This window comes from Scyliorhinus canicula, chromosome 15 (assembly GCF_902713615.1).
Source record: "Scyliorhinus canicula chromosome 15, sScyCan1.1, whole genome shotgun sequence".
Classification (NCBI taxonomy): Eukaryota; Metazoa; Chordata; class Chondrichthyes; order Carcharhiniformes; family Scyliorhinidae; genus Scyliorhinus; species Scyliorhinus canicula.
Genome location: NC_052160.1, coordinates 101,445,151 through 101,464,275, shown reverse-complemented (window position 1 = coordinate 101,464,275; position 19,125 = coordinate 101,445,151). Strand labels below are relative to the sequence as shown.

Sequence of the window (19,125 nt, the reverse complement as noted above, 5' to 3'; positions counted from 1 at the left end):
CTGGAGAGGGTGTGGAAGAGACTTATGAGATGAGGAACTTTAGTTATGAAGATAGATTGGAGAAGTTGAGACTGTTCTGCTCAGAGTGGAGAAGGCTGAGAAGAGATTTGATGCAGGATCCAAAGTAACAAGGGATCTGGACAGAGCAGATAGGGACAAACTATTCCCAGTCACGAAAGGATCGAGACCAGGAGGGCACAGATTTACAATAATTGGCAAAAGGAGCAAAAGCGACACAAGGAAAAGGTTTTTTTTACACGTCGAGTAGATATAGAACAGTACAGCACAGAACAGGCCCTTCGGCCCTCGATGTTGTGCCGAGCAATGATCACCCTACTCAAACCCACGTATCCACCCTATACCCGTAACCTAACAACCCCCCCTTAACCTTACATTTTAGGACACTACGGGCAATTTAGCATGGCCAATCCACCTAACCCACACATCTTTGGACTGTGGGAGGAAACCGGAGCACCCGGAGGAAACCCACGCACACACGGGGAGGACGTGCAGACTCCGCACAGACAGTGACCCAGCCGGGAATCGAACCTGGGACCCTAGAGCTGTGAAGCATTTATGCTAACCACCATGCTACCGTGCGGCCCTGGTCTAGAATGTACTGTTTGACTGAGGGTGTGACAGAGGCAGGTTCAATTGACGCACTGTAAATGAAATAAAACTGTTTTGCGAAAAGGATAAATGTGTAGGGTTACGGGGAGTAGGTAGGGGACTGCCACTATGTGAATTGCTCATTTGGAGAGCCGGTGCAGACACGATAGGCCAACTTGGCTTCCTTCTATGCTGTAATAGTTCTGTGACGAAGGTATACTTAGCTGCATCCTTATTTCCACTTCCTGACTTGCTACAACCTCTCCCTTTCACCGAACTATATGTACTTCTCTTACCTCTGCCATACTTTTGATATCACTCCGCATACATGCATTTTTCTCGGTTTATCCTCATGTTGATAATAAAAATCTCACCACAACATTTGCAGAAACTTCTGCTGTATACATTTGTCACTATAGCCAAGATGCCAACACAGCAGTGGATATTCCAGTAACTGGCCCAGCCTGAGAATTCCCTCAACGGGAACAGTGACTCCGAAAATAAAAGGATGGACAGGAGAACCAGAAATTTCAATGATAAAAGAAAAAATTCTACCAATCTCTGCAATCATTGCTCAAGACAAGCAATCTATGTACCTTAGTAGGCTCATCCCGCAGAGGTGTGAAGCGTCCTTTCTGAGCTCGCCGCAGCACTGTTGGTGATCCATAGTGTTCAGCCGGTGCTTCCACCACAGAACCAAGTGGGTACCTCAGATCTGTTGCACTGCCCAAGTGAGATCTACAAAGAAGCATTCAATTATGGTTATATCATTTGTTTCAACTCATTCAAACGCGTTTCAACAAATGTGCCAGGCTCATGAGCAACTGGCAGTGAAGCATCTGCCTCGCAACTGGAGGCCTATTTCTAAACTCCATGTAGTTGTGTGTCGTGAAATCGGGATCAAGGGTGCTAGAGGAAATATCCTACTCTTTCTGATGTCGTTTTTATTCCTTGTACCCTCCCTGTTCTCCCTCAAAGAGCATTTTAACTGCTCAAAACATGACCACAGAGGCTTTGGTGACATATATTCTATTTGATTGGATCATTTGAACTTCCACTGCGAATGGAAGACAGTGAGGTTCAATCCGGTGAGGACACTGTGAAAAGTGGGTTTAGGAAATGAAAGAAATTCCAATGTTGAATAACACCCTTCATGACTAATTCCCTCTGACTGATACCTATTAATGGGTCATTATAAAATCAAGTGTTGCTAAATTCATCTAATTTCCAATGAATGTTAATCTGTAGCATGAAGTTACAAACACAATACACCTACAATTTCTGAGAAATGTGGGATTAGAAATTGCGAGTAAAATACTTTTCTCGGATGGAGAAGATGTTTCTATCTGTGAGGGAGTCCGAAATCATGGGCCACAAATAGAAGATAATCACTCATGAAAGAAAACTGTCTTCTCTCAGCAGTGCGGATGCCAGCAAAAGGAGTGATGGGGGCAAATAGCATAGATGCACAGAATGGGATGCGAGACAAGCACATGAAAGGTAAAGGAATGGAAGTTAATGTTCACATTAAGTTGAAGTAAACAGAATCAGAGGCTGATAATATGGTGAATAAATAGCGTACACCTGTCGGATTGAATGGTCTGTTTCTGTGCTGTAAACTCAATGTTACATTTCCGGAAACATAGCTCAAGTACTCTCAAATATGCAAGACATACTTCAATTTTCTACTGACGGTTTGTGTGTTCTGCCAGTAAGTAACTGAGCCACAGACTTTAGCAGGATACAATGTTCAATGCATTCAGCTGTGGCGGTAATGTTGCTGTAATCTTTTTTTTAAGCATTTGATGGGAGTGAGTAAAAGGAAATAACTCAACCAAGTTATTCTGATAGGAAGCCATAGCTGTGAAACCTGAGGAGCTGATTAGCAATGTCAAACATTTGAATGCAGCACTGATAAGATGTAATTATTGTACAACCCTCGTTGCCCTGAGGGTTTTCAGAATCAACCATAAGGTGTGGGACTGGAAACAAATGTAGGGCAGACTGACCAGCAGTGGCTCCGTAAGTGTATATTAGTGCATGGGCTGGATATTGCAGTTTATAATAAATCAGGCAACTTTCATGGCCAATCTTCTCGTACCAACCCACTATCAAGCAACCTCACTGAATTCATGTCTACAACAGGCCATGGTGGAACTGGAACTTGAGGATGCTAGTCTAATGCAAAGTTTCTGGATGCCTGGTGTGTGCGGATCTTGCACAGGGCTTGGATGGAGGAGAGATTGCTGAAGCCATATCAAGAAAACAGCATCTTATGTGTAAGCTCTGGCTGCTACTTTGCTTGAAAGTGCTTTCTTAGACACAGTTCCTACATTACAACAGTGATTACACTTCAAAACTATTTAATGGCTGTAAAGTGCTTTGCAGACATGGAAGGTGCAATAAATGAGAGCTCCTTCCTTTTACCAAAGATAGAAATATGAAATTTACTTCCTTCCACTGTTTCTCTTGAGAAAGATGTGCAGTCCAAAGATGTGCAGGTTAGGTGGATTGGCCCTTAGTGTTCAAGAGTTGGGTGGGCTTTCAGGGATAGGGTGAGGAGTTGGCCTTCGGTAGGGTGCTCTTTCAGGACGTCGGTGCAGACTGGATGGGCCGATTGGCCTCCTTCTGCACTGCAAGGGTTCTATGAAACGTTTCTCTGTGAGCAGACATATTTTCACCATTAATTGATATTGTACTCGAGGAAGCGGTCCCTTTTCCAAACTCTTTACTCTGTGCTGCTGCATTTTTTCTTAGATAGAAAGACAATCTATGGGTTTCTTTTTAATCCTGTGCTTGTTTGTTTGGGAACTCCCCTGGTCACTGAAAACATACACAGGAACATGCATAGAAACTGGAAGCAGGATTAGGCCATTCAGCCATTCCACTGCAATGTATTTGGTGGAACTTCACATTGATATGATCAATGGAAATCATAAAATCATAGAATTTACAATGCAGGAGGCCATTCGGCCCATCGAAAGAGAACCTGCACCTTAATGGCTGTAAAGTGCTTTGCAGACATGAAAGGTGCAATAAATGAGAGTTCCTTCCTTTTACCAAAGATAGAAATATGAAATTTACTTCCTTCCACTGTTTCTCTTAAGAAAGGTGCTGTTTTCTTGCTATGGCTTCAGTAATCTCTCCTCCATCCAAGCCCTGTGCGAGATCCGCACACACCAGGCATCCAGAAACTTTGCATTAGACTAGCATCCTCAAGTTCCAGTTCCACCATGGCCTGTTGTAGACATGAATTCAGTGAGGTTGCTTGATAGTGGGTTGGTACGAGAAGAATGGCCATGAAAGTTCCCTGATTTTATTGGAAAGAGAACCCTACTTAAGCCCACGGATCCACCCTATCCCCGTAACCCAGTAACCCCAATTAATCTTTTGGACACAATGGCCAATCCACCTAACCTGCACATCTATGGACTGTGAGGGGGAACTGGAGCACCCAGAGGAAACCCACACAGACACAGGGAGAAAGCGCAAACTCCACACAGACAGTCACCCAGGCCGGAATCGAGTCCGGGTCCGTGGAGCTGTGAGGCAGCAGTACTAACCACTCTGCCACCGTGCCGCACTCTTGCCAACACAAATTAACGCACATAGGTTTTCATGCTGGAACGTCCCACGTACCCTTAAACAGGGTTAACGTCACCAATGACATGACCGGGCGCAAGATCAGGAGTCAAATTGTTTGAGTAATTACCGTGGATGCACAGTTTCCGCAAATGCCCCTGTCCTTAATTTCAGCTGCTCCACTTCCGTCCTTAACTTGCCGATTTCATTTGCCAGCCGCTCCTGTGTGGGTCAGACACATGCACATTAGATATTGCTGTGAGGAAACCTGCAAAGAAAAAACACCAGACACCAAGGCAAGTATTTACTGAGGCACTGCAACCAAAGATCCCCTTGTGTCGTGAGGATGGCCTGAATCTTTCAAATCATCTAACTTTTGAAAACTTTGATTAATGAGAATTTGGGATTCATAAAAATGACAAACGAATCTGCAAAAGCTGATTTGATCTTTCCAATGGTTCATGTCAAAACTTTGACGACAAACAAAATTAGTTTGTGTCCAAGTGATGTTGACTGTTTTTATAATCCCAATGTTAACTGTTTAAAGGATGGATTGCGTGTGATAATAAACCCCTTTTACCTGCATGGAGAAATGATTGAGTGCCCTCTACTCTGAGAAAGCAGGCATACTGTTCAGGGGAAAGCAGTGATTCATGCTCAGTTGGTATCAGTGCAGATGCTCTTATGAAAATGCAGGCACCAATTTCAATCCTTGCTGCCCAGTGTTCTCTCAGTGGATTGATATTCATACGCAAAACAGTTAACTATCAAATTTTTTAAAAACACTTTTTCTTGAGAGCTCTCTGCGTTAAATGCATCTGCACTATTGTGCAGGGAGAGCAGAGAAATTAGACAACATTAGCTGTAATGATATGGTTTATCAAAAGTGACTTTCAACAGGCTGTCGCTGGCAAATGCCAAGAAACAAAATAAAGATTGTGGAAACAAGGCCATATTGATCAATGAAAATGGAGAGGTGAAAGATAGAGGCACCAGTGGTGCCCACGTACCATTTACAACTTGGCGGCTCAAACAAGGTTTAAATGGCAGAGCTTGTGGATAAAAAAAACGTACTCAGTGTGACCTCCTGCAACATTTCAATCAGGACAACTCTCATTGAATTCAGGAGATTCACTGACCACTCAGTAGGTGCAAGAATGAGACAGCAGGGGAGAAAACATTAATGTGCAGAAATGGGGTGTTTTCCTCGAAACGATTTATTTAGTTAAGCTTTACTGTGCGTTGATTCAGATTATCAGTGTTTTCACTCGTTGTGTTGTCGGGGTCAGTACTGCTAATACAAGCCTGTTGTTTTCTCTGTGCAATCGAGTTGCAATAATTAAAAACTAATCTGTAACTAAAAAAAGCAAAAGCACCTCAAGGCTGCGAGAATGCACTTGCTATGCCAGTCGAAGAAAGGTTAATGGGTTATGAAACCTGGCCATGTATTTCAATTCTTTGTCTGAATATGGAATCAGCAAGCATTCAGGACAAGAGTTTCAGCACTTCGTGGGGGGGGAAAAAAAAGTATAAATTGTTTTAAAAGTCATATTATTTTATCCCATCTAATTGGAATACAAGGAGAATTATTTTACATTGAAAGTACAGCAACAAATCGTAACTGTTAATAAACAGCTTCAGGGGGTAGTGACAATTTATACTGTCAAACCAGTTTCAGGAGCTGAGAGTCTTATGCATAGATCTGGTTTACATTGACCGTAGGGAAGCATAGCTATTCTATGATTGTTAACTTTTGCTAAGGGTTAGTTAACAGTTCCCTTTCTTTCGGTCTCCTCTCCTTCAAATCTGCTGTCATCACCTATCCTAACTTCCCCCTTCTCTCCAAAGTCCTTGACCAAGCGGTTTCTTTACATTATTCATGTCCATCTTGGGACACTGTTTGAAATCTTTACATCAGGTTTCCACCCCTACCATCGTACTGAAACGGCTGATAGTAAAGTGACAAATGACATCTTATGTGATTGTGGCAAAAGTAAAGTATTTCTCAGTTTCCTCCTTGACCTGCTTGCAGCCTCTGACACAGTTGGCCACATCAACCTCCTCCACTGTCCCCCCATCAACGTCCATTGGGGTGGACTACACGCGCCCGATTAGTTCTTATTTTTTTTTATTCGTTCATGGAATGTGGGCATCGCTAGTTGGGCCAACATTTGTTGCCCATTTATTTCAGTCAACCAGTGCTGTAGATCTGGAGTCACATGTAGGCCAGGCAAGGACAAGATATTTCCTTCCCTAAAGGACATTAGTGAACCAGATGTGTTTTTACAACAATTGACAATGGTCTCATGGTCACCTTTAGACTTTTTAATTCCAGATTATTTTACTGAATTCCAATTTCACCATCTGCCATGACGGGATTCGAATCCAGGTCCCCAGGGCATGGCTCTGGGTCTCTAGATTACTAATCCAGCGACAATACCACTCCGTCACTAATCGTAGCCAAAGCAGCACTTGCAACAGCTTCTCTTCCCACTTCCACACTGTAACCTCAGGTCTCGCACAAGGGCCTATTCTTGGCCATATACTATTTCTCAGCCACATGCAGCCCTTCAATGGCATAATCCAATAGCACAACATCACTTTCCAGGTGTACACTGATGACACCCAATTTAACTTCACTTCCATCGCACTTGGCTGCTCTTATCAATTTTCCATGATGTGGAGATGCCGGCGTTGGACTGGGGTGAGCGCAGTACGAAGTCTTACAACACCAGGTTAAAGTCCATTTCACCTGAGGAAGGAGCAGTGCTCCGAAAGCTATCAATTTTCCAGAGTGAGCAGAAATTTCCTCCAAACAAATATTGGGAAGACTGAGCTATTGCCTTCGGTCGCCACTACAAACTCTGTTCCATCAGTTTCCCCAACAAGTATCTGACACAAAATCACAGTGTTCTCATCCTTGGTGTCATATCTGACCATGAGATGATTTTCTAACCACACATCCACATCATCACCAATACCTCCTGTATCCAATCTATATTATACTACTCCACCTTGCTTTAGCTCATGTATTGTTGCAATCTTCATCCAGGCATTTAATTATTTATAGACTTGATTGTTCGAATGCATTCCTCGCCGCCTCCCACATTCTACTCAGAAAAACTAGAGACTAAATGCTAATGCCCACGTCCTAAGTCAAAGAAAATCCCATTCGCCCATTACCCCTTTTGCTCCTGATTAAGGAGTGACCCAAACGATGTTAACAGTGTTATCTAAAGACAAGCTGTTGGTATTTCTGCAGCCACTTTGGTGCTCGGCATTGTGGCCTATATTGGTGGCAAAGGGAGCAAAATAAATCACTTCACCGAGTTCCTCAGGTGTGTATGTCACCTTGTTAATAGTACCACGCTATCCTAATAAAGCAAACAGAGAATAAAATATATTGAAAACAAAAGGCAAGTACTGGCATGTCCTGAATGCCCAAAGAGTCATTGCGATCTTCACCTTGTCCTGATGATATTCCTCGAGTTGTTTTCTCGTACTTTCCACTTCTTGTATTAGTGTGTTCTGGAAGGAGAAAAAAACAGAGTAAAATAATTTAAGAGATGGCAGTCTGCCGAAAAGTTATTTTAGACCATTTGTATTGTATATCTAACTGGAGTCTAAGCACATTGTGTAAGCAGCTATGTATCCTGGAGTACTGGGCTGTGTGATTAGTTAATTAACATAGAAAAATCTAAGTATATATTTCAATCAATCACAACTGTTCTAACCTTTAACCTCAGTAACGGGAAATTCCTAATATAGGATGCTCCTGGAAACCAAAGATAATCCACTGTCACTTCAAACAACAAAATAGGAGGGTCATCTTTGTCACTAAGATCAAGATCATCCTAACCGCTGCCTGTGCCATATTTCCTCCATTCCTCTTGCCCATTATTTCAAACCTTCCTTAAAGTTCCCTGCCCAAGCCTCAAATCCACAATGTTTTTGAGATACTTTAGCGCTTGAGCGCACCTTGTCCATGAGACTCAACAGAGGCTTAAGAAAGTTCTTGTCTGATATCCATTGCTGGCTAAACCATATCTCCCAAGTTAAATACTGGCAACACTGAAACTATCGTCTTCTATCACTGCTGCCAAATCAGCACCCTCACTACCTATCGTACCCCCCTCCTGGCTCACTGCCTCGGGCTGAAGCAGACTGTTTGCAATGCTAGCAACTTACTTGACACTAACCGTGTTGCTGACCCCATATTGGCTACTTCATAAAGATTGCCAAAAATGCTCTGGATGCTGGAAATACTGACAGCATCTGTGGAAGATAATGTTTGGAGTCGAATATGACTTCTTCAGAACTAGAGCAATGACGAGTCATATTCAAATTCAAACGTTTACTATTTCTCTCTCCACAGATGCGGCCGGACCAGCTGGTTTTTCCAGCACTTTCATAAAGGTTGCCGACTTTTACCCCCTTATTAGATTTAGAGCGGTCCCTGCCTCTGACTAACTCCTGCCAAATCCTCCTCCTACCCTGCCTTTGTTAGTTCCAGACTCGACTATTCCAATACGGGCCTCCCATAAACTCCACTTTCCATAAACCTTAGATCACCTAACCCCTGCTGTTCATATCCTTGGTCTCATCCATTCACATAATTTTTGTGCTAAAACAGACTCCTGGTCCTTCAACACCTCACATTTAAATTCCTCATGTTTAAATCTATTCATTACCTCATCCTTCCTGATAGCTGAATGTTCTCGAGCCCTACAACTCTTTGAGAACTCTGTTCTTCCAACCCTGGCCTCTTTTGCATCCTGAAACCCCTTTTACTCTACCAATGGTAGCCATCACGTTGGGTGTCTCGAACCCAAGTTCTGAAATTCCCAGACTGAGGCCCTCCACTTTTCTCGCTCCCTCATTCAGACCCTCTTTATAACCTAGCTCTTCGACCAACCCTCTGGTCATATGTCCTAATAATGCTTTTGCTGACTGTTTGATTTAAAAAAAATAAATTTAGAGTACCCAACTATCTTTTCCAATTAAGGGGCAATTTAGCGTGGCCAATCCACCTATCCTGCACATCTTTTTAAGTTGTGGGGGCGAAACCCACGCAGACACGGGGAGAATGTGCAAACTCCACCGTTTGGACAGTGACCCAGGGCCGGGATTCGAACCCGGTCCTCAGCGCCGTAGGCAGCAATGTGCCACCGTGCTGCCCGGCTGTTCTTTGCTCAGTGGGAAGTGTCTTAGGATATTTTTCGATGTTAAACGCCCATGTGCATGTGCGCACTGAGCAATCATACTGGAGAAGCAGCCTCAAAGATTGAAGGGTAGGACCAAAGAGAAGTCTCAGTCAATCGTAAATTTGACAAGGCATTTATGAAGAACATATACAATGTCAATCAATCACACTTTGTTCTTGCATTTCAATTTTTCATTAACAAACTACGACGATCTCTCATGGCTTTGCAGTCAAGAAACTTTCATTTGGGTTGAGTAGTGTTATAATATAGGGTTAATGGACGCAAGGTGGCAAAGTGAGATGAGGATGCAAATAACGGGAGAGGAAAGGGTAAGGGGAAGAGATGTGGCATGGAAAGGAGGAGGTGACTCAAGAGGAAGAGAGTAAGGGAAAGTGGATAGAAATAGAGAATGAAAGGCAAATGAAGGAATCATTCAAGAAGGGGATTTCATATTAGCAGAAAGAAGGGGAAGGGGACAGCCATTTATGCGGGATTGGAAAGAAATAATGCAGCTGGAGCATGCAGTCAAGTGAGAAGGTGGTTACTGTAAAGAGGAGTGAGTGAGTGACTGAGTGAGTGGGTGCGTGAGTGAGGTGTGGTGTGTGGAGGTGGGTGGGACTGGTAACTGCAGAGTGAGCAGCATAGGGAGTCACAGCCAGTTGATGATTTGAAAGAGAAAATTCAACTGGCAGGAGATTGGAGGGCAAAGAGGTCAAATTTCATCCATTGGATGAATGGGGGATGGGAGGGAAGAGTCTTTCCCCTCAGGGAGGAGGAGGAACTGGGCTCAGACCCTGGTGAATGGGATGGAGGTGGCAGGGAAGGGTGGGGAGTTAGAGCTAAACGTTTGGTTGGATTTGATTAGTTTAATTCATGAAATGTTAAAGACCGAAATATTGCTCGGGGGTGGGGGGAGTTGGGGCTAAAATCTGAAATTTCTGTTTATGCGGGAGAAGTGGGAAAAAACGTAACATATCCATCCATATATTTGCTCTGTGGGAACTGTGACTGAGGATAAATTATCCTTCCACCATGCTGCATGTTCCTGCATCTTTTCAATTAAGGGAATGAAAGGGGGAGGGGGAAAGAATTAGAGCTGGAGAACGCTTACCCGGAGATCAGAGGTTGAATGCCCTTGACTGCTGAAGTGTTCCCCGACTGGAAGGGAACATTCCTGCCTGGTGATTGTCACGCCAATCTCCAAGGCGGCCTTCAGGATGCGCGACAACGCAGAATTGCCGAGCAGAAACTTATAGCCAAGTTTTGCACACGAGTGCGGCCTCAACCGGGACCTGGGATTCATGTCACATTACATTCACTCCCCACCATCTGGCCTGGGCTTGCAAAATCCTACCAACTGTCCTGACTTGAAACAAGTCACACCTCTTTAACCTAGGGTTAACCCTATCACTGGATCTGTAAAGACTTGATTACCTGCAAATGCTCGCATTCTAAGCATTGTCTGGCATCTTTGAATTTGTCTATATATATGTTTCTGGAACATGCCTCTTCATTCACCTGAGGAAGGAGCAGTGCTCCGAAAGCTAGTGTTCGAAACAAACCTGTTGGACTTTAACCTGGTGTTGTAAGACTTCTTACTCTGCTCACCCCAAACACCAGCATCTCCACATCAATAAAACACATCGGACAGAGAATGGTGATAGCCTTTAACATTAAACACAAGCTAATAAAATCTGGAATGGGAAGCATTCAACATTCTGGATCCAGGACAGCTGATATCATCCATTGATCCTCTTCTTTAAAAATCCACCAATTTCTTTCTTGCACCATTCCAAAGGAATGAAGAATTGATATCTTTATAACCTTCTATCCTCCTTCTCAGTAGTAATCGATCCAGCTCCCCTCTCAGAACCGATCACTAACCTTGAAATACTCACAGCCACTTAAGAGCCTGAAAAGATTTGTTTTATTGCCAAGCCCACAATCTTGCTCAAAGATTACAAATTTTGGACTTGTTCTCTCATCTGAGATATGCCAGTCGTGTAAATAGCCTGTTCACTTTAACCCTACTTTATCTTTCATTATTTTGAAAACCCGTTTCACCTCTACCCTTCTTTTCCCCTCTTTTCTGAACTATGCAACTCAATCCTATATGAGGCAAGGGGATTCACAACTGCAGTTCATACTCCAGGACAGATCTCACCATTGATCAATACTGTAAATTAATTATTCTGCTTTGTAATCTGATTGGGACTAGATTATTTATGCCACGAAGGGTATTCAAGAGATCATCCCTATTATCTGAAAATCATGCCTTCCAATGTAAGTTTAACAAGTCCGACTTTTTCTTGAAGACTTGGCTGTCATTAGACTCAGATTTCAACATTGGAAAGCCATTGTGATCTCGGAATTGGCATGCATTTGCAGTACCGTAATATGGCCACTAGATGCCATGTGTCACTACTGCTGGATCTGGAAGCGATATGCTTAAACAACTGATGAAGAGTGTTTCTGACTTAATCATGGCAACTGGTGCCTGTCAAATAAAATATCTAAACTTCCATCACAAACCTTTTCAATCTGGCTTCATGATATAGATTCACAGGGGCATTCCCCAAGCTAGACAAAATTGTGTTCCTGGTGTGGATGACACCATTGCCAAACTGTATGCTACTACTCAATGTCTGATACTTTACCACGACAGCATGTCAGACTTTGAGTGCTGCCCTTAGCCACGTGAAATGTTGTTTGCCACTGATATAGAGCTGGGGAAACAGGGTTCAGAATTCAAACACAGGGCAGCACGGTGGCCCATTGGTTAGCACTGCTGCCTATGGCGCTGAGGACCTGGGTTCGATCCCGGCCCTGGGTCACTGTCTGTGTGGAGTTTGCATTTTCGCCCCATGTCTGCGTGGGTCTCACCCCCACAACCCAAATAGGTGCAGAGTAGGTAGATTGACGACACTAAATTGCCCCTTAATTGGAAAAAAACATTGGTTACTCTAAATTTATAAAAACAAGAATTCAAACACAATTCATTGCAGACTGAACATCAATCAATCCATCAAATCTTGATGATTCTGCTTCCAGCAAATGTTCTCCATACAATGTTTAATGTCAAATCCATGGGTAAATAATTGATTGTTTTCGTTGTATTTGTTTCTCCACTGCTAAAATAGTATTATTTGTATGTCAGTGCAGAATGCTCACTTTCAAACTGTCATCACCCCAAATATAATTCACTTCTCCTTTCATTCGAGATAAAAATTGCTCCTTGCATTGTGATCAATGCAAGGGATGTAACGAGCTTGAAGTGGTGATTTAAAAAAAAAATTACATTTACATGACCGTCGATGCTCAACTTTGAAAATACAGTCCTCCTTGCCGACCGCACTTATTTCATCATAATGTTTCATTCAACAGTCCCTCCCATCCCTCCAACACCGGGCCAATTCAGCACCATCTCCACCTACTTTTTCTTCGAGGGCAGCCATTCGCTCCTTCAGGTGGAGCTGGAGCCTTTCATTTGATTCTGACAGCAGTCGATCCACCGTGTCTGACAGACGTTTGTTGTGCTCTTCGTTCATCTTTTCCCGCTGCCGAGCCTGCAGTCATGATCAGAGGGCGTGGTTAAATACAAGCCAAACCAACCCGAGAAACAAGACTTAAATTTTCTTTGAAGCCAACTCTCCCCTGAGAACTAACATGGTTTTCACGACAGTCTGACTGGTTAACTCGTTTGGTTATCGACTCTAGCAGAAGCTCATACATGCGCAGACTCACAGAATTCAGCACCACAATTTACTATTATCCACCAGCTTTGAGTTGCTGGTCCAATACTAAAACAACAATGCTGCTGTACCCTTGACATAAACACCACAATCGCAATAAAATCGTAGCAAAGTCAGGTGTAGCTTTATTAGTGCAATCTTAACCCAGAGAATATGAAGAAATGCTGTTTTAACAAAATTTTAAAAGTCTTTCCAGCCTTGTGGTAAGATGGCGGCATACTGTTATTCTCACTGCACTAATAATCCAAAGACCCAGGTTAATGATCTTCGGACAGGGGTTCACAGTCCATTACGGCAGCTGGGAGGTTTAGATTTTATTAATAAATCAGGAATAAACCTATAGTCACAGTGACCATGAGACGGCATGGTGGCACAGTGGTTAGTTCTGCTGCCTCAAAGTGCCAGGGATATGGGTTAAATTCCTGCCTTGGGTCACTGTCTGAGCGAGTTTGTATGTTCTACCTGTGTCTGCGTGGGTTTCCTCCCACAGTCCAAAGATATGTGGGTTACGTGCATTGGCCATGATAAATTGCCTCTTAGTGTCCATGGATGAGCAGGTACGGGAATAGGGCGGGGTGGATGGGAGAGTGGACATGAATAGAGTGCTCATTTGAAGGGATCGATGCAGACTCGCTGGGCTGAATGGCCTCCTTCTGCACTGTAGGGATTCTATCATTCTATGACAACTATGACTAATTTGCTCCAAAAACTCATCTAGTTCACTAATGCGGCACGGTATCACAATGGTTAGTACTGTTGTTTCACAGCGCAGGTCCCAGGTTCGATTCCTGGCTTGGGTCACTGTCTGTGTGGAGTCTGCACGTTCTCCCCGTGCCTGTGTGGGTTTCCTTCGGTTTCCTCCCACAAGTCCCGAAAGATGAGCTTGTTAGGTAATTTGGACATCCTGAATTCACCCTCAGTGTACCCGAACAGGCGCTGGAATGTGGCGACTAGGGGATTTTCACAGTAACTTTATGCAGTGTTAATTAAGAGATGGGTAACAAATGCTCCTTGCCAACAACACCCACATCCCATGACATTAAAAAAACACCTACCTTTACTCAATTCTCTCTCATTTGCTCTGTTTTTCCTTATACTTCAAATTTACCTTCTTCATGTTAATGTAACGTGTCCTATATCATTAAATCACAGTAAAATGGTTTTCCTTTTGTTTTCTCTTCACTTTGGCATTTTGGATAAGGTAGCAAGTTTAGAAAGCATAGAAGTTAAAACTTAAATTTAAAGCAAAGTTAAAGTCAGACACCAAAGATTTACTCAGTTATATCTTTAGAACCATAGAATTCCTACAGTGCAGAAGCAGGCCATTTGGCCCATCAAATCTGCATTGATCCTTTGAAAAAGCGCCCTACCTAGGCCCACTCCCCTGCCCCATTCCCGTGACCCCATAACCTAACCTGTACATCCTTGGACATTAAGGGGCAATTTATCTGTGGGATGAAACCGGAGGAAACCCGTTTCATTTAGATTATCCAAATGGCTCAAAGGTCTATGCAGTAGATGGACCCAGAGGACTAAACTGGCAGTGGAGCATGGATGTTACCAAAGTTGTTTCACTTTTAAAATGAAAAGTACTTGTATCAACACCTAATTTCACTTTTGAATAATGATAAATTCAATAGTCTACGCACAAAGTGAGTTTGAGAGAAACCCTAGCTTGTGACAGTCTGTTGTTGAAGTTCACTGAGAATGACCTATTGCCTCTGTCTCCCTGGTAATGGTTTATTGTTGAAATGCCTTGACAATAACCTATTGCTCCGTCTCTCTGTTAACTTAATTATAAACAATTTCCTGAGCAAACAAGATTGCGAATAGGTCAAACGCAAAACACTGCAGATACTGGAAATTTGAGAGTTAAAAACAGAAAATGCTGACAATGTTCAGCCAGCGAGACAGAATCTGTGGAGGAGGTCATGTTATTTGAGGTCCTAGAAATAGTGGAAGCATTCCTACAGATTGGAAGGTAGCTAATGTAATCCCACTATTTAAAAAGGAATGTGGAGAGAAACAGGGAATTATAGACCAGTCCGTCTGATGTCAGGAGTGGGAAAATTTCTAGAGTCCTAAAGAAAAGATTTAAGAGCAGAACATTTTGAAAATAGTGGCAGGATCGGACAGAATCAGCATGGATTTACGAAAGGGAAATTATGTTTGACAAATCTACTGGAATTTTTCGAGAATGTAACTCGTAGAGTTGAGATGGGGAACGAGTGTATGCGGCTTATTTGGACTTTCTTTCAGAAGGCTTTTGACAAAGTCCCACACAAGTGTTTAGCGCGTAAAATTAAAGCACGTAGGATTGGGGGTAATACTGATATGGATAGAAAACTGGTTGGCTGACAGGAAACGAAGAGTAGGAATAAACAGGTCCTTTTCAGGATGGCAGGCAATGACTTGTGGGATACCTTAGAGATCGGTGCTGGGACCCCAGCTATTCACAATATATATTCATTATTTAGATGAGAGAACTAAATGCAATATTGCCAAATTTGCAGATGACACAAATCTGGGTGGAAGGGTAAGCCATGAGGAGGATGCAGAGATGCCTCAGTGATTTGGACAAGTTGAGTGAGTGGACAAATGCAATATAATGTGGATAAATGAGAGATTATGCATTTTGATAGCAAAAACAGGAAGGTAGATCTGAATGGCGATAAATTGAGAGAGTGAAATGTGCAACGAGACCTGGGCGTCCTGGTAGACCAATCGCTGAAGCGAATCATGCAGGTGCAGTCAACGTTAAAGGCGGCAAATGTTATGGTGGTCTTCATAGTGAGAGGATTCGAGTACAGGAATAGCGATGCCTTAATGCAATTATGCAGGGCCTTGATGAGTCCACAGCTGGAATATTGTGTACATTTTGGTCTCGTTAACTGAGGTAGGATGTTCTTGCCACAGAGTGAGTGTAGCAAAGGTTTACCAGACTTATTCCTGGGATGGCGAATCGGATTATGAGGCGGGGAATGAGTAGGTTAGGATTATAATCTTATGGAATTCAGAAGAATTAGGGGGAATCTCATTGAAACCTATAAAAATTCTACCAGGACTAGACAGGGTAGATGCGGGGAAAGATGTTCCCGGTGGTGTGGTCCAGAATCAGGGTCACAGTCTGATGATCCGGGGTAGATCATTTCAAACTGAGATGAGGAAAAATTGCTTCACCCAGTGAGTGGTGGGCCTGTGGAATTCGCTACAGAAAGTAGTTGAAGCCAAAACGTTGTATGTTTTCAAGAAGAAGTTTGTTACAGCTCTCGGGGATAAAGGGATCAAAGGATATGGGGGAGAAGGCTATTGACTTGGATGACCAGCCATGATCATAATAAATAGCGGAACAGGCTCAAATGGCTGAATGGCTTAATCCTGGTCCTATTTTCTATGTTTCTATAAGTAGAGTGAAACTCAGTCAGCGATCTCAGTGATTTGTTTTTGTTTATATCTCAAACGCATCGAATGTTTATTTTACAGGTCATGTTAACTACATATGTGAGATATTGAGTAACATGGTGAGTACAATCAAATTCTCAACTGCAGTTTGGGACTGGAATCCTATTTCTCCAAAGATATCTGACCCACAATTTAGCTGGCATAACAGCAGATAAGTTATAAAACACTTACTCCCTTGACAAACTCACTTTATCCATACCACTGTTCCACCCTATTGAAAAGCAATCCAAAAATATGCTTCAATTGTGGAACTTCATGAATCATAAAAACTAGCCATTCAGGCCATCCGGTTTGCTCCAGTGATTTTCTCCACACGACCTAGGCTAACCCAAATGCTGGCTCACATTCCATTTCATTCAATATTTATTTTCCAGCATCTACTTGCCTTTTAATGGAAATTAAAAATTAACAGCAGCAACGGAGAATTTCATTTTCTAATTTCCCTCTAAACAACTTCGTTTTCTAACCTCTCTTTTAATTATTTTCCTGGCCATCAAGAAAAAACATATTTTATCTTTGCTCTCCCCCGAAAGTCTTCACTTCCTTCTTACTATTCACCTCCTTCACCCTCTTGCACCCTCCCGACAAAGCTTTGAGGAAAAGGAAATCGTAGGAATGCAAAGTGACGTGGATGAAGACATCAGGACCAAGACTCTCAGTACGATGACCACCTAAGGTAACAACAATCTGGTGAGTTGCTGTTTTCGTACAGAAGCTGCTGTGTGTTCTATTCTAAGTGATACTGAAATCCTTGATCATTTTGTTTACCCTGCTGTTCAATTTTTGTAAGCGTCCATCCGTTTAATTCACCAAACCATTCCTTTCTGCAACTCTTTGGTTGCTGATTGTCTGTTAATATTATTTCTGCTCCACTCTTTCCTTTGCAAAACTAATTGCCATCAGTCAGTACCTTCTCAAGTTATAGGTTCGACATAGGTGCAGTAAATTGTCCTACTTGCGATCAGCCTTCAGGAATGCTACAGATTGTGCTGGCTGACAAGCTGGTCCATCAAACTCACCAACGTGACTTGGCATTTCAGGTAGCCCTAATATTACCTACAGACCATTGTAAAAGGCTATCAAAAACCTTATTCGTTATGAGGAGAGGTTGGATAAACTTAATTTGTTCTCACTGGAAAGCTGAAGGTTGAGGGGCAACCTGATAAAAGCCTACAAAATTATGAGGGGCAAGGACAGAGTGGATAGTCAGAAGCTTTTTCCCAGGGTAGAAGAGTCAATTACAAGGGGACATAGGCTTAAGTGTGAGGGGCAAAGTTTAGAGGAGATGTGCGAGGGAAGTGTTTTACACAGAGAGTAGTGGGTGCCTGGAACTCGCTGCCAGAGGAGGTGGTGGAAGCAGATGTTTAAGGGGCGCCTCGACAAATACATGAATAGGATGGGAATGGAGTGATACCGACCCCAGAAGTGCAGAAGGTTTTAGGTTAGACGAGCAGCATTGTCGGCGTAGGCTTGGTGCGTGAAGGTCTGTTCCTGTGCTGTTCTTTTCTTTGTTCTTATTCCTTCAAAATGGTCAGAGGCTCCAATCAATCTTTATTTTATCCCCTTGAACTGTATCTCAAAGTAGTAAACTTGCCTCATGGTAAATGGATCAGTATATTTATTCCCCAATCTGCCACAATCAACGTAATGGAAGTGAGCAATGAAAAACTGCTTATGTAGGCAGCCAAGTGATTAACACATTATGAGGTATTATACTTCAATTCTAAATCTCCTCAAGAGTATTTTCAGTTAGAACAGCAGATGCCACTTTTTTCCTTCTGTAAGTAACAATGTGCAACTTACCCGTCCAAGCTCTTGGTTTTTTTCTTCTAGCTGGCTCTCCAGCTGTCTTAAGCGCTCTTCTATGCTCCCGTGCCTTTCTTCTGCCTAACAGGAAGATGGGGAAAGGGTTATTATTCATTTATAAGGTTGCTTTATCAGGAAGCGTTTTCCTGCTGCAGAGTTTGTAGAGATTGGAGGGCTGAAATGACCCTAATTGACCATGTCTTCAAGGCATGATCCCCCCCACCCCCCCCGCAAGGCGTAAGACATGAGCAGGCATCAACACCATTGAATCAAAACCTAGCAACAAGTACCAATGGAAAATATTTTCCTAAGTTTGTGTTTTTAGTCAAATTACCTAGGGCACATCAATTTATTCAGCATCCCCAAATCATACCAAACTGGCCCTTGTTACTGAACAGTAAGAGGTCTTACAACACCAGGTTAAAGTCCAACAGGTTTGTTTCAAACACGAGCTTTGAAGAAGGAGCCGTGCTCCGAAAGCTCGTGTTTGAAACAAACCTGTTGGACTTTAACCTGGTGTTGTAAGACCTCTTACTGTGCTCACCCCAGTCCAACGCCGGCATCTCCACATCATGGCCTTGTTACTGAAGACAATTTTAGTCACAACAAGCTACACAGTAGCACAATAAGATGGAACCTGGATAACTGCCTTCAGCATTATCTGTTCACCTGAATATTTATTTGACTTAAGGGTGAGCCAATATTATTGG

At 42.8% G+C, this 19,125-nt stretch overlaps 1 protein-coding gene across 6 annotated transcripts in view; it reads right to left on the bottom strand.

Annotated features, from left to right (window-relative positions):
* LOC119978229 (liprin-alpha-2-like) overlaps positions 1-19,125 on the bottom strand; it is a 768,706-nt gene that overhangs the window by 109,121 nt on the left and 640,460 nt on the right. For all 6 annotated transcript variants that reach the window (XM_038819687.1, XM_038819682.1, XM_038819685.1 and 3 more), the window contains 5 exons: positions 18,413-18,496; positions 12,830-12,961; positions 7,657-7,719; positions 4,322-4,413; positions 1,206-1,347 (listed from right to left, as the gene is read on the bottom strand). In XM_038819687.1, the coding sequence (XP_038675615.1) occupies positions 1,206-1,347; positions 4,322-4,413; positions 7,657-7,719; positions 12,830-12,961; positions 18,413-18,496 (513 nt within the window). The remainder of the gene's footprint in view (positions 1-1,205; positions 1,348-4,321; positions 4,414-7,656; positions 7,720-12,829; positions 12,962-18,412; positions 18,497-19,125) is intronic.